General features: G+C 48.0%; 1 protein-coding gene across 1 annotated transcript; it reads left to right on the top strand.

Annotated features, from left to right (window-relative positions):
- Window positions 1–2,180: 2,180 nt before the first annotated feature.
- LOC133360550 (uncharacterized) lies at window positions 2,181–13,861 on the top strand. The gene is made up of 8 exons (XM_061579341.1): window positions 2,181–2,332; window positions 4,175–4,267; window positions 5,480–5,532; window positions 8,653–8,769; window positions 9,057–9,102; window positions 10,023–10,156; window positions 11,084–11,279; window positions 12,718–13,861. Exons 1-8 carry the CDS (start codon window positions 2,287–2,289, stop codon window positions 13,017–13,019), a joined length of 987 nt encoding a protein of 328 aa, XP_061435325.1. The 5' UTR covers window positions 2,181–2,286; the 3' UTR covers window positions 13,020–13,861.
- Window positions 13,862–15,670: the final 1,809 nt, after the last annotated feature.

Here is a 15,670-nt window from a genome sequence, read left to right as displayed (position 1 = left end):
AACCAAAAGGATGGTTTTAATGTGCTCGAGGCAAGTGCTCTGGTTTCAAAGTTTTCCATGTACAAATTTGCTATAGCAGGAGATAAAGGAGAGCCCATTGCTGCGCCCTCCCTTTGTTTAAAGAATTCGCCTCTCCATAAGAAGTAAGTGTTATTTAAACAATGGTCTGCGAGTTTCGGAATATCTTTTGGTAAACCTGTATTCTTTTTCTTGACTTGTCCAAAGCCTTTGATACAGTCGACCACAACACCCTGCTTAGTAAACTAAGTTGCCTCGGTTTCTCCAAACACGCAGTAGAATGGTTAAAAATTACCTCTTTTCTCGCACCCAAACTGTATATTCACAGATGGTTGGAGGTCAAACAGTGTCAAGATAACAAAAGGGGTTCCACAGGGTTCCATCCTCGGCCCCCTCTTGTTCTCTCTTTATGTCAATAACTTGGGCACTGACCTGGATCATTCCAGGGTAAATCTTTTTGCAGATGACACAATACTGATTACTGCTGGCCGCTCTCCGCATGACGTTAAACTCGTCCTGAATACCTCCAAAACCAAGGTGCTATGCTTCTCACCAGGGCTAAAGCAGAACGTTATTTTCCCCCCATTGCATTCCTTAAATAATTATCAAATATAGCAAGTCAAGATCTATAAGTATCTTGGGGTCATCATGCATTCAAAACTGAAATTTGAAGATCACATTGATTATATTGGTAAAAAGACAAAAATAAAAATTGGTTTTCTGTATCGACACAAGCAATGCTTCCCCCCTATGTTCCGTTTGGAATTGATAAAAGCTACCATACTGCCTCTACTTGATTATTGTGACATCGTATACAAATCAGCCCCAAGCACTACTGAAGAAACTTGACTCAATTTATCACTCGGCCTTAAGATTTGCATTGAACTGCCCATATAGTAGTCACCACGGCGATCTCGACATTGGGTCAAACTTAACATCTCTTCATGTTCGACGGCTTGTGCACCAGATCTTATTTATGCACGATGTACTTACAAGACAATCCGCAGATTACCTGTTGGATCTCCTCTCTGTTTCGAAGAACAAATGTGACCTAAGGTCTTCGCTCATTTACCAGCTTCACATTCCTTATTGCCGTACAAATACTGGAGGAAGGGCCTTTGCTATTGAGGCCCCCAGGGTCTGGAATGCTGTTGCCAATAAACTGCAACTTGAATCACTACCTGTGAGATATTCACTCAAAACTGCTCTAGAGGAGTTGTCCACCCCTAGCTGCCACTGCTATTCAGTGGCCTAAAATCAAATGTTTTCGTTCCGGATGACCGCTACAAAGTATGATGTGTTTTGATTTAGTCTGCTGATCTTTAAAGGTGCATTTGAATTTTTTTGATACTCCTACTGCTGTTGTGGAGTGACTCATGCAACCAGTTATGGCTACAGGGTTTGGTGGTACATGTTGTTTATGTCATTTATTGTTAAATTTCGGTCACAGTTCCTATGATCACTGTTACATTGCTTATGGCTTTATTTTGGTGGTTTCGAAAAGTTTTCTGGTTTGGCCATGTTTGTTTGCTGTAGTACGGAGTTAGAATAATGGCTTTAATCTAAGTTGTCTTGTAGTTGTGGTTGTTGTTTGACTTGCATCCCACTGGGATTTTTTCACAGAGCGTTGGTGTACGGTGCTTTTTTCTGTAAGACTTTGCAGTTTTTTCCTGGATTTTTCTGTTTGCGCATAGTCACTTTAAGATGTTTTCTTGTTCATGTTTTAGTTTTTTTGTTTGTTGCGGTTGCACCCGATTCAAGAGCCGAATGGCTCACAGGGCTCTACCTAATAAATGAAACTGAAAAACTGAAACTGTCACCTGCGTCATGGGAAACCACCTGCGTGACACTATGAGACCTCTTTTACCAGTGGCAAAATATAGTAGTAGGTTTTTACCCTTTTAAACTGGTACAAAACTGACACCTTTATACAAGGCATCATGTTTGCAATAACCACAACACAAGTAGTCAAAAATGTAAACAAAAAGAAGCAACTCTGATGATAATGATATGCACTGTCCTTGAAGTTGATTGGTCCACACCCGAGACGGCTTTCTTTAGAGCCTAGTCCCCATTGGTGTTGGACCAGATGACGGCAGAAGGCGTACAACTCAAACACAGTTATAGGAAATTACCTGCGTGACGTCATTGGAAACCACCTAGGTGGCGTCAGGGAAATACCAAAGAACGCGGCCAACGCGGAAACAGGAAGCCTCGCTGTCGTGAACCCCCTCGGCGCCATCGTAATCGTCCGACGTTCCGAGAGACATGGCTATCCGTGACGGTGTTCCCACGGAACCCCCGACGACTCCAGGTGCGCCAGGGTGTGGGGGTGGCGATGATAATAAGAGGAGGAGGGTGTTTGTCTCGTTTGTCTCTTGATGCTCCTGCTGTTGTGGAGTGACTCATGTAGCCAGCTATGGCTGCAGGGTTTTGGTAGTACATGTTGTTTACGTCATTTATTGTGAAAATTCCGTCACAGTTCCTATGATCACTGTTTCATTGCTTTCATAGCCATATTTTGGTGATTTCGAAAAGTGTATTGGTTTGCCCATGTTTGTGTTGTTGTAGTACAGAGTTAGACTGATGGCCTTAAACTAAGTTGTCTTGTGGTTGTTTGACTTTTATGGCTTTATTTTGGTGATTTTCGAAAAGTGTATTGGTTTAGCCATGTTTGTTTGTTGTAGTACAGAGTTAGACTGATGGCCTTAATCTAAGTTGTCTTGTGGTTGTTGTTGGTTGTTTGACTTGCATCCCAATGGGATGTTTGCACACAGCGTTGGTGTGTAACGGTGCTTTTTCTGCAATATTTTGCTGTCTTTTCTTGGATTTTCTGTTTGCACTCAGTCACATAGTCACTTTAAGATGTTTTTTGTTCATTTTTGTTTGTTTGTTGCGGTTGCACCCGATTCAAGAGCCGAATGGCTCACAGGGCTACACCTAATACATGAACTTGGTGTGTCGTCAAGCTCGCCACCACCCGACACGGCCATCGAGGGAGGGTTTGTGTAGGTGCACTTTTACAGCTTCACGCGATCGAACCTCCTCCACCTCCACCACCTCCCCAGACAAGACACAGAGACACGCACACAGAGACACGCACGCGTCATGGGTGGTGTTGGTGGCTAAAGCCCACCACGTCTAAAACTGATGTTGTTGTTGTGCTTGTTGTTGATGTTGTTGTTGATTGGCGGCCATGTTGTAGGCCCCTGGGGATTTCCACCAGAGGCGCAGGGCTGGTGAACCACAAGTCGGCCGCTTTGGGGAAGAATGTTCAGTCGGAGATCACTTGGCGTGTCACTGTGTGTGTGTCAGTGTGTGTGTGTTAGTTTGTGTGTCAGTGTGTGTATGTGTGTGTACGTGTGTGTGTACTTGTGTGTTTATGTGTGTGTTTATGTGTGTGTACGTGTGTTAGTGTGTGTCAGTGTATCATAGTGTGTGTGTGTCAGTGTGTGTGTGTGGTCAGTGTGTGTTAGTGTGTGTGTTAGTGTGCGTGTCAATGTGTGTGTTAGTGTGTGTGTTAGTGTGTGTGTCAGTGTGTCATAGTGTGTGTGTCACAGTGTGTTAGTGTGTGTGTCAGTGTGTGTATGTGTGTACACGTGTGTGTACGTGCGTTTATGTGTTTGTACATGTGTGTTTACGTGTGTGTATGTGTGTACAAGTGTGTGTTTATGTGTGTGTGTGTGTACGTGTGTGTCTGTGTGTACGTGTGTGTGTGTACGTGTGTGTCTGTGTGTACACCTGTGTTTGTGTGTGTGTGTACGTGTGTGTGTCTGTGTGTGTCTGTGTGTGTACGTGTGTCTGTGTGTGTACGTGTGTGTGTGTGTCTGTGTGTGTACGTGTGTGTGTACGTGTGTCTACGTGTGTATGTGTGTGGGGAGCGGTGGTGCAGCGATTAGCACGCTGTGCTACGAACTTGGCGACACCACCAGTGACGATTGTCTGAACCGGTTCTGGGCCTCCCCTAGGTCGACTCAGCCTCAAATGAGTACCTGGTGCGGTGTGTAAAAATATCGCCACTCGGCAGAGACAATGACGACCGGGCATGGTGCTGGCCACCCACCCCTCGTGTGTCGTGCCGGCCTTCATAGGTGCTGCTCGCTAACAGCACTTACCCCTACAGTCTGTTAAGGGAGGTCTTTGTTTTTGTTTCCAGGGTCACAAGAGAAGATTGCTTTGTCACGCGAGGAGGAAGACCAGAATTGCATAAAACCATTAGTCTTGTACGACAAAATCATCAAACGCGCTCGTAAGAAATGCACCTTCACTGAATGAACACCCGAACGCACACACAGCAACAACAACAACAACAACCACCGAGTTGCCGTGCCATCGCCACGTCGCCCGTGCCAGGCTGGGTGCACGTTGAGACTACCACGTGAAGTGTCGAAGGCTCTGCTACTGGCAGGAGGAGGCCACGGGACAGACCCAGCTGGTGCCATGGGGATGACTTGACCGAGATGGCTGGCAGATTTACCACCTGCTGTGCTTCTCCCTACTCCGACAACTCCCGCTGCGCTTTAGCCGCTCCGCTCGTTGTTGTGAGCATCGCTCCTCTGCCCTCCGTTGTTGTTGGAGGGCGACTGCCCCCAACTGCCCAGTAGCGTCCTTCACGAGCCTCCTCCACAGAGGCCGATGTCGAGACCACTGATAGCGCATCCTTCTGTACCACACAAACAAACGCGCAAAGAGACACAAATAAATATCTTGCGTGAAAAAAGTGACCGTATCTACCGTAACCGTAGTGAACCACTCTGCATCATGGGGTGATATATATAGGTGCAGTACTTTCATTGATAATTGTTTTTTTACCCTTCTATCTGGCAACAAAACTGACACCTTTTTACAAGGAGTCATGTTTACATAGACCACAATACCTGCAGTCATAATGCAAACAAAAAACATAACTTTGATAATGTGCGCCAAAAGGCGCCTTTTGGCGTCATCTGGTCCAACCCATGTGAGACTAGGCTCTAAGGAAAGCTGTCTCGGGTGTGGACCAATCAACTTCAAGGACAGTGCACATTATCATAGTTATGTCCTTTGTTTGTATTATGACTGCAGGTATTGCGGTCTATGCAAACATGACTCCTTGTAAAAAGGTGTCAGTTTTGTTGCCAGATAGAAGGGTAAAAAACCAATTATCATATTTTTACTGGCAAATGAGGTTCCCATAGTACTTTCATTGTTTACGTTGTATGTAGTGTATAAAGTACCGTACGCAATATTTGACGCTGAAGTCAAGCTGCATGGTGCTGCCGATCACCGCACCTTTGGAGCGGTTTTGCCGGATCGGCCCGAGACTGCCGGATAATGTTGGAAGCAGCCGGATAATCGGCGATCGACTGTATACGCGCATGGTAAAAATGGACAATGTCTCTATGGACGCACGATGCTGTTGAGGGTGAGATGAGTGTGCGTGTGTGACGGTGCCACCTGACCTACCGACTGTCATCCACAGATTCAACTCGGGCCCCGGAGGGCGTACTCGCAGCTCCGCCTCCTGCACTGCCGGTGACCGTAACCACCGCTACTACACCTCTCAACTTTAAACTATTGAATGATAAGTTAACATCTACCTAGCTAGGTAGATGTTAACTACCTCGCCTGGTATGCGGGAAGTCCGTGGGTCCGATCCCGACCATGATGATGCCTGCTGCTGTATGTTTGAAGTTGGCGTGTCTCTCTTATCATCACGGTGGCTAGGAGATGTTACCTACCTCGCCTGGTATGCGGGAGGTCCGTGGGTCCGATCCCGACCCTGATGACGCCTGCTGCTGTAGATTTAGAGTTCTCCCCGTGGTCGTGTTGATTTTTCTCCGGGTCGTCCCGGGTTTTCCCTCCACATTTAGAAACACATGCGTTTAGAGTATGTGGCTACTGCTATACATTCAGGGGCGGTTTCTTCATTAGGGCGATTGGGCGACGCACCACCAATGTCATTCAACCACAGAGTCACGCTAGCCGTCACTGTCAGCCTCTGGATATAGTCCAATCAGCGTCATGTCACGTTCTGTGGAGTACCGCCTCTTTTGGGGCGATTTCACTACGGCTGAGAATCGCCCCGAGTGGCCCCATAGACTTACATTCAAAGATGTTTTTTTTCGAACGGGGGCGCTCCAATGCATTCTCTATGGCTTCCGGGAGGGCTCGCCCTAACGTGCTTACGTCATCATACGTGCTTACGTCATCATACGTGCTAACGTCATCATACGTAAGCACGTTTCATCCAACAATATAATTTATCGCTACCTAGTGGAATCTTTAATAAAATAAACTTGAGTGGTTTGTTTTAATAGTGAGTATATAAACAAACAAGATGTATTGTAAGAGTCACTTTATTTTTCATTAATATTAAAGAAGTGAAGTTGCCTTTACATGCTTAAGCTGTTAATTTATTCATTGCATGGGTGGACCTTATCCTTATCAATCATCCAGACATTTGCCCCCCCTGAGAGATTTTGCAGGAGCCGCCACTGTATACATTTCCACATGATGATGATGATGATGATACTAAGACACTTGGATGAGCTATCATTTGTGATGGCCAATCGATACATAGCAGCTCAGTGGGATCTTACACCTGGTAACAATAACATCTAACAAAAAGAAAGCATGGCCTTTTCTCCCTTTATGGCACAAATACAGGAGTTGTGTTAAGATGTTCAAACACCAAATAGACCAACACCAATACCCGCCATTCACCACTATGTAACAGAGGCGTTTTTGGGTTTAGATCGCGTTATTTATAAATGTGTCGTAACCCTCCACCACCCGACACGGCCAATCAGTAAAAAAGTGTCACGTTGACAAAGACAAATAGTTCACTGCTTTAGCCCACCGGTGTGTTGAAGCGTGAAACCACCACAACATTTACAAAAAAAAATTTGTGGTTTCACGCTTCAACACACCAGTGGGCTAAAGCAGTGAACTATTTGTCTTTTGTCAACGTGACACTTTTTTACTGATTGGCCGTGTCGGGTGGTGGAGGGTTACGACACATTTATAAATAACGCGATCTAAACCCAAAAACGTTGATTATGAATAATATTGGTCGCGAAAGCCTGCTACGTGTTAAACTAACAGAGGCGTCACCACAGCGCCTGTGCCAGGCCAGGTGCACTTTGAGGCCACGTCAAGTGTCGAAGGCTCGCTGACAGGAGGTCACGGGACAAACGCAGCTGCCCTGGATTGTCCAACAGATGATCGGTAGATGCACCACCTGTACCCCTGCTGTGCCAACTTGCTGCAATTTAGCTGCCCGGTGCTCCGCTCGTTGTTGTGAGCCTCGCTCCTCTGTCCTCTGTTGTTGCTGGAGGGCGACTGCCTCCAACTGCCCAGTAGCAGCGTCCTTCACGAGCCTCCTCCACAGAGTTCCACTCAGCTCCACATCCTCCCGCATCAGTCCATCTCTTCTCCTGCCAATGTCGTTGCCGTTTATATCCCTCTGTGGCCAAACAAAAGTTGCTTGGGCATGCGGTAGCTGGGCATGCGGGCTACATGACCCAGCCAAATAGACACACACACCCACACCCTATGGCAGGACATCATCATGGTCTGCATTAACCACACACACACGTGGTATTTGTGGTATACGCGTTGATACTGTAACAGGTTGTGACGGTAACGCTGCCATACTGGATCGCGGTGATTCCTCGCTTTTTGAGCTCTGTGTTAACCCTTTCCCGTTCCGATGGCGTACACGTACGTCACCAGCGGCTCATCGTTTATTCTATTTAGAGATAGGCGTAGCAGCAGCAGCAGTAGCAGCAGCAGTAGCAGCACCTTTGAATTTAGTTCCTCGCCGCAGAGAACCATAGCAACACGACCGCCGCCACTGCGATAGCCAGCGCCGAAATCTGTGCCACACGCCCTCTCCTACGCACGGACTTTTGCTTCGGGTTCAGTTCCGATTATCTATGTTACGTACGCGTACGGAGAGTACCAACGCCTTTTAAAAATGAAACCAACGGCGTCGCTGCTGCTGCTGCCGCCGCCGCCTCTCTTAATAAAATTAATGACGAGCCGCTTTGCACGTTCTGAAATTCGGTGGTGAACGGGACACCACCCACCCACCCATCCACTAACCCACCCACCCATCCACTCCCATCCTTCACCCACCCACCCATTCACCCACCCACCCACCCCCATCCTTCACCCACCCTCCATTCATTCATCCATTCAGCCATCCACCCATCCACCCATTCATCCACCCACCCACCCACCCTCCACCCATTCATCCATTCACCAACCCACCCATCCACCTATTCACCTGCCCATACACCCACCCACCTCCCCATCCACCTACCTACCCACCCTCTACCCATTCACCCACCCTCCATCCATTCACTCACTCACCCTCCATCCACCCATTCATCCACCCACCCATCCACCCACTCACCCACCCACCCATTTATCCACCCACCCATTCACCCACCTTCCCACCCACCCTCTACCCATCCATCCATCCACCCATTCATCCACCCACCCATCCACCCACCCACCCATCCACCCACCCATTCATCCACCCACCGATTCACCCACCTCCCCACCCACCCTCTACCCATCCATCCACCCACCCACCTTCCCCCCACCTACGCAAAATTATATGAGCGCGTGGTGTTTCTTTTAAAGGTGGAGGTCAAAACCGGAGTGCTCGGAGAAAAATCCACGCGGCCACCGCGGGTGGAGAAATCGCGCGTCCTCCGTAAGGGTCCGAGATCGAAGCCACGACCTCGTGCGCATCTCCAGGTGAGGAGCATAACGTCACCGGGGCGCCCCCCGAGCGGAGGGACTTTGTGCAAACGCCGCCACAGTAGCCAACCGCGCTAACCGGAGGTGCCAGGTTCAAGGACACCAGCGGACGTGTGGTGCGCATTACGAGTTGAAATTACCGCTGCGAAAATTATGCACGTAAAGGTCTTCGTCTGATAACGACATCAAACTGGTGGCATCACAATGAACATTAAACAATCGACGTGTACGAGTTATAAATGGTCGAAAAATTGTGCATTCTGTTTACCCTGTGCCATGTTTAGGGCTATCTGAAGATTTTTCTCCTCCTGATTCTCTTCTTCCAGCTTGGCAAGTAAAACAGCACACACAGAGACCCACAAACTAACCACGTAGAGACCCACAGACTCGCCACACAGAGACACGTGACTTTACCGAAAAAACCTAAGAATAACCACCACCAGCACCTGCAGTCACGAAAGCTTTAAATCGAAAAATTCAAACCACCAATACCTAGCTATTCGCCACTAAGTGACAGTGACATCACCACAGCACGCTTGTGCCAGGTCAGGTGCACTTTGAGGCCACGTGAAGTGTCGAAGGCTCGCTGACAGGAGGTCACGGGACAAACGCAGGTGCCCTGGTTTGTCCGACAGATGATCGGTAGATGCACCACCTGTACCCCTGCTGTGCCAACTTGCTGTATTTTAGTCGCCCAGCGCTCCACTCGTTGTGAGCTTCAATGCTCTGCCCTCCATTGTGGCTGGAGGGTGACTGCCTCCAACTTTCTAGTAGCATGCTTCAAGAGCCTCTTCCACAGAGGCCGATCTTGACAACGCTGGTTCCAGTCATCAGCAAGTCCACTCAGCTCCACGTCCTCCTGTACCACATCACTCCATCTCTTCTCCAGCCCATGTCCTGCCCGTTTGTATCCCTCTGTGGCCGAACAAGTTGCTTGGGCATGCGGTAGCTGGGCATGCGGTAGCTGGGCATGCGGTAGCTGGGCATGCGGGCTACATGACCCAGCCAAATAGACACACACATCCACCCACACCCTATTGCAGGGCATCGTCATGGTCTGCATTAACCACACACACACACACACACGTGGTACTTGTGGTTAATGAATAAATAACAATATTATTTCGTGTAGTTTCTGTGAGTGTTGGCAAGGCCTTGATCCACCAGTGGATAAAAGATCGTGGCTCTCGATGATCATGTCGGTGACATCTTTTAAATAAAAAAACATTCCTCATGAAATATCTTTCCAGTTGGCGACACGGCTGGCAAAGCCATCGAACCTTCGTCGTTGCGACATCTTCAAGGACAAGTTGATGGCATCAAGTGGAGCTGTCCCAACGACGAGACGAACTTGATCCTTGTCTACATAGGCGACAAATTGCTGGTAAGTCGCACAAACGGGGTGGGGGGGGGGGTTGCATTGGGCCGTCTGGGAGATGCTGATCCAGCATCCGTACTCCGCTCCTCCTGGCTCTCTCTGTCTATCTGTCTTTCTCTCTGTCTGTCTCTCTCTGTCTCTCTCTGCCTGTCTCTCTCTGTCTGTCTCTCTCTGCCTGTCTCTCTCTCTGTCTGTCTCTCTCTGTCTCTCTGTCTGTCTGTCTCTCTCTGTCTCTCTCTGTCTATCTCTCTCTGTCTCTCTGTCTTTCTCTCTGTCTGTCTCTCTCTGTCTCTCTGTTTGTCTCTCTCTGTCTGTCTCTCTGTCTTTCTCTCTGTCTTTCTCTCTGTCTCTGTCTGTCTGTCTCTCTCTGTCTGTCTCTCTCTCTGTCTCTGTCTCTCTATCTGTCTCTCTATCTATCTCAGTCTCTCTCTGTCTCTCTCTGTCTGTGTCTGTCTGTCTCTGTCTCTTTCTGTGTCTCTGTCTCTCCTTGTTTCTCTCTGTCTGTCTCCTTGTCTCTCTCCGTCTCTCTGTCTCTCTCCTAGTTTAATAATGGGGGTAGCTTGATGAAATTAAATAATCGTGGGAAGTGCAGGACGTATGAACGGCGATACGATGCAGGCAACGACAGAAAACGGGTGTCAGCGTGATACGGCACTGGGAGAAAATGGTAGTGGAGGCTACAACTATTTCCGGCAATGGGATTTTCTAAATTGATTTTATCATTGATTTTATAGTTGATTTGGGGGGGGGGAATTGTTCATTTCCCGACACACGGAAAGCCTGGGGTCACGGATCGTTCTGGGGAACCTAACCCTTAACCCGGGACTGCTCGTATTGCTTTTCCATGGCGACGGAAACATTGATTGAGCACAGGACATCACAGGTGTCTCCGTTGTGCGTGCGGACGCGTTTCCTCCCATTGCCGCCATGCAGGTGAAATATCGGACTTCGGGTAAAACGTCCAACGTGTCGTACGAGATCAACACCTCGTTGGAAATCGTCGACTGGGACTGGGCTGTGCCAAGCGGCAAGTTGTTGTGGCGACGGAGCCCGGAGGACGGAGTTTACTCGGTGGAGGCTCAAGGCCCGAACGGCAACAAAAACACCTGCATCATCGCCAACTTTACAGGTGTGTGTGTGTGTGTGTCATTGTGTGTGTGTCATTGTGTGTGTGTGTCATTGTGTGTGTGTGTCATTGTGTGTGTGTGTCATTGTGTGTGAGTGTCATTTTGTGTGTGTGTCATTGTGTGTGAGTGTCATTGTGTGTGTGTGTCATTGTGTGTGTGTGTCATTGTGTGTGTGAGTGCCATTGTGTGTGTGAGTGTCATTGTGTGTGTGTGTCATTGTGTGTGTGTGTGTCATTGTGTGTGTGTGTCATTGTGTGTGTGTGTCATTGTGTGTGTGTGTGTCATTGTGTGTGTGTCATTGTGTGTGTGAGTGTCATTGTGTGTGTGTGTGTGTGTGTCATTGTGTGTGTGTGTGTCATTGTGTGTGTGTGTGTCATTGTGTGTGTGTGTGTCATTGTGTGTGTGTGTCATTGTGTGTGTGTGTGTCATTGTGTGTGTGTGTGTGTCATTGTGTGTGTGTGTGTCATTGTGTGTGTGTGTGTGTCATTGTGTGTGTGTGTCATTGTGTGTGTGAGTATCATTGTGTGTGTGTGTTAATGTGTGTGTGTGTCAATTTGTGTGTGTGTCAATTTGTGTGTGAGTATCATTGTGTGTGTCAATGTGTGTGTGTGAGTGTCATTATGTGTGTGAGTGTCATTTGTGTGTGTGTGTGTGTCAATGTGTGTGTGTCTTCTTGGTTCTTTCGGTAAAGTCACGTAGAATGGAAATAATAAAATAATAAAAATTTAACATAATAAAATAATTCTCACGACATTTCGGCCACAACGCAAGCAGTCGTCCTCAGGTGAAGAACAGGTCTGTCGAGTAGACAGCGTCTGAATGACACGTCCTGGTCATTCAGACTCTGTTTTTCCGACAGACCTGTTCTTCACCTGAGGATGGCTGCTTGCGTTGTGGCCGAAATGTCGTGAGAATTATTTTATTATGTTAAAATTTTATTATTTTATTATTTCCATTCTACGTGACTTTACCGAAAGAACCAAGAAGATGAATCCCTGCAGTCACGAAAGCTTTAAATCAAAATTTAATGTGTGTGTGAGTGAGTGTCATTGTGTGTGTGTGTGTCATTGTGTGTGTGTGTCAATCTGTGTGGGGAGCGGTAGTGATAGCGGTGAGCGCTACGCTACGAGCCGGGCAGAGACCCCAGTTGGATTCCCGCTTGCGGCCAACACCACCACCGGTGACGATTATCTGAGCCTCCCCGAGGTCGACTCAGCCTCAAATGAGTACCTGGTGCGGTGTGTAAACATCGCCACTGGGGAGACAAAGGTGGTCGGGCGTGGTGCTGGCCACCCACCCTATCGCGTGCCATTCCGGCCTTCATAGGTGCTCGCTAACAGCATTTACCCAAAGTCTGTTAAGGCTACACGGGGTATCTTTGTCTTTTAGACGTGCGCGTACACTGACACAAGCCTGGTGTTCATCTTCCTGTGTTCACAGCTGCAGCAGAGACGCCTACAATGCCAGGACGCGTGCAGATTTCATATCCATCAAATGAGACCACCTCTAAACATGAACCACGATCGCACGTCGCTCTCTGGTTTGTGCCATTTGTGCCATTGGTATTGGTGCTATTGGCATCTGCACCGTTCGTGGCGCACGCCATAAGGAAGCGTTCATGCTGCAAGCCGGAAACCCAGCGTGAGATCGATGACGATTCGTGCACAACCAATGGCTGCCTGTGGGAAAACATCGGCACGTGCGTTCGCCCGCGTCGCGAATACGTGCCGCCACAGGCCTGAAGTGACGAGCGGAGCGGAATGTGCCCCTCCCGCGCCCGCCACCAACCCCCCCCCCCCTTTTTACGTCAAAAAATTGCCCCCCTCGTTTAACATCAGACGCAAATATCAATGGCCGTTAAACCACCTTTCGCCAAATACTGCGTGCGGCTGTCTGAAGGCCGCCACAGTTACCACAGTTTATTGCTCCCTGGACTAAAGCTCCCCCTTCTTCCTCTTCACTCTGCTGTCCGGATGTGGAGCTGCCTCCCCGATGGACACATTGTCGGCAAGATCACCCATTCCGGTCTTGAGGCCCTTAAATGCCGAGCTCGGCGACCGAGTCTTTGAGCTGCACTGAACCAATGCCTGGTGGGCTGACTGCGAGGGGGTGGACAGTCTTCCATGCTGGACATCTGTGGAAAGGAGTTTCAAGGCTCATCGGATTCCTCCTGCAGTCTAAGACACATTCCTTGCGTTAAACCCACCACCACACCAACACAGCAAAATGTAAACAGAACGTGGCCAATTCGTTACTAGTACAACACACCGGCGTGTTGGAGAGCCAAGCCACAACATTTACAATCTGAGTACGACGCTTCGCCAGTAATTACAACTAGCTTCATCAGGCGACAGCCAGATTTGTGGAGAAGTCCACCTGTTTCGTTCCTTAGACATATTGTCCTGCTGCGGAGGGAGCTGGTAGGAACGTCGGGTTGCTCGGTCAATGGCCTGCAGGGTCAACGGCGGCGTGGTGTATTCCGCAAATATGCCCGACTGTGAGGGCGGGCACAAGCCGGCGTGAGTAGGTTAAACGTTGAGTTTTATAAGGGCACCACGGGGTGACCAGCCCCTCCCCACCCAGCCCCACCCCTCCCACCCCCCACCCAGCCCCACCCTCCCCACCTAGCCCCTCCCCACTCTCCCCACCCAGCCCCTCCCTGCACGACGGACACAATAATCCCCTGTGGGCTGGTGTAACCAGAGGTTCCTACCAGTATAAAGATTCTGACTCTGAACTGTGAATCTTTCTGTAACTATGGATCTCTATGCAACGCTGTATATCTTTGTGTAACTTTGTGCATCTCTAAATAACTACATGCCTCCTGATGTAACTCTATGGCTATGAAAATAAACTTTTTGAATCTCTATGTAACTCTGTGGATTTCTCTAACCCCATTTACCACTGTATTGATCTCCGTTGCACCCTATGGATTCTTATTTTTAAATCCTTTATATTAAGTTCGCTTGCTTGCTTAGGACCGTGCAAATCTTTCGGTCGTTTTTTAACCCACTTCCCGTGATCCAATCGAGCTGACATTTTCCACACAGACTCGTTGTGCGTGACAATTAATGTTCGTGAAAATTTTTTTCCAAAATTTTACACTTTTTAGGACAAAAATATTATATTTAATTACCAATTGCTTAATGGCGCAATGCATTCATCTGACCCATAGGTGGCAGCCATCTCAAGCCAGAGGACGAGAGGACTCTAGCCGCCACGCATATAAAGGATTTATAGTGAAAAACTTTGTTTTTACGGGTTATACTTATTACGTACCTCGATAGATCTCTTTGTAACTCTGTAGATAATCCATGAAACTCTATCGATCTCTGCGTGATCCTACGGCTGTCGATGTAACGCTATGGATCTCCATGGAACTAACTCTATGCGTATCTATGTAACTCTATGAGTGTATGTACCTATAACGCCCGAGATGTAACTCACTATGCAACTATGGATCTCTACGGATCTCTGTGTAACTCTATGGGTCTCTGTGTAACTCTATGGGTCTCTGTGTAACTCTATGGGTCTCTGTGTAACTCTATGTGTCTCTATGTAACTCTATGGGTCTCTGTGTAACTCTATGGGTCTCTGTGTAACTCTGTGGGTCTCTGTGTAACTCTATGGGTCTCTATGTAACTCTATGGGTCTCTATGTATCTCTATGGGTCTTTGTGTGTCTCTATGGGTCTCTGTGTAACTCTATGGGTCTCTGTGTAACCCAATGGGTCTGTGTGACTCTGTGTGTCTCTGTGTAACTCTAGGGGTCTCTGTGTATATCTATGGGTCTCTATGTGACTCTATGGGTCTCTGTGTAACTCTATGGGTCTCTGTGTAACTCTGGGTCTCTGTGTAACTCTATGGGTCTCTGTGTAACTCTATGGGTCTCTGTGTAACTCTATGGGTCTCTGTGTAACTCTATGGGTCTCTGTGTAACTCTATGGGTCTCTGTGTAACTCTATGGGTCTCTATGTAACTCTATGGGTCTCTGTGTAACTCTATGGGTCTCTGTGTAACTCTGTGTAACTCTATGGATCTCTGTGTAACTCTATGGATCTCTGTGTAACTCTATGGGTCTCTGTGTAACTCTATGGATCTCTGTGTAACTCTATGGGTCTCTGTGTAACTCTATGGGTCTCTGTGTAACTCTATGGGACTCTGTGTAACTCTATGGGACTCTGTGTAACTCTGTGTAACTCTATGAGTCTCTATGTAACTCTATGGGTCTCTGTGTAACTCTATGGGACTCTGTGTAACTCTATGGGACTCTGTGTAACTCTGTGTAACTCTATGGGTCTCTGTGTAACTCTATGAGTCTCTGTAACTCTATGGGTCTCTGTGTAACTCTATGAGTCTCTGTAACTCTATGGGTCTCTGTGTAACTCTATGGG

Source organism: Lethenteron reissneri, chromosome 69 (assembly GCF_015708825.2).
Source record: "Lethenteron reissneri isolate LAM-NWPU_2019-01 chromosome 69, ASM1570882v1, whole genome shotgun sequence".
In the NCBI taxonomy this organism is placed as follows: domain Eukaryota; kingdom Metazoa; phylum Chordata; class Hyperoartia; order Petromyzontiformes; family Petromyzontidae; genus Lethenteron; species Lethenteron reissneri.
The sequence above is the reverse complement of the archived record's forward strand: the minus strand, read 5'-3'. Positions and strand labels throughout refer to the sequence as shown.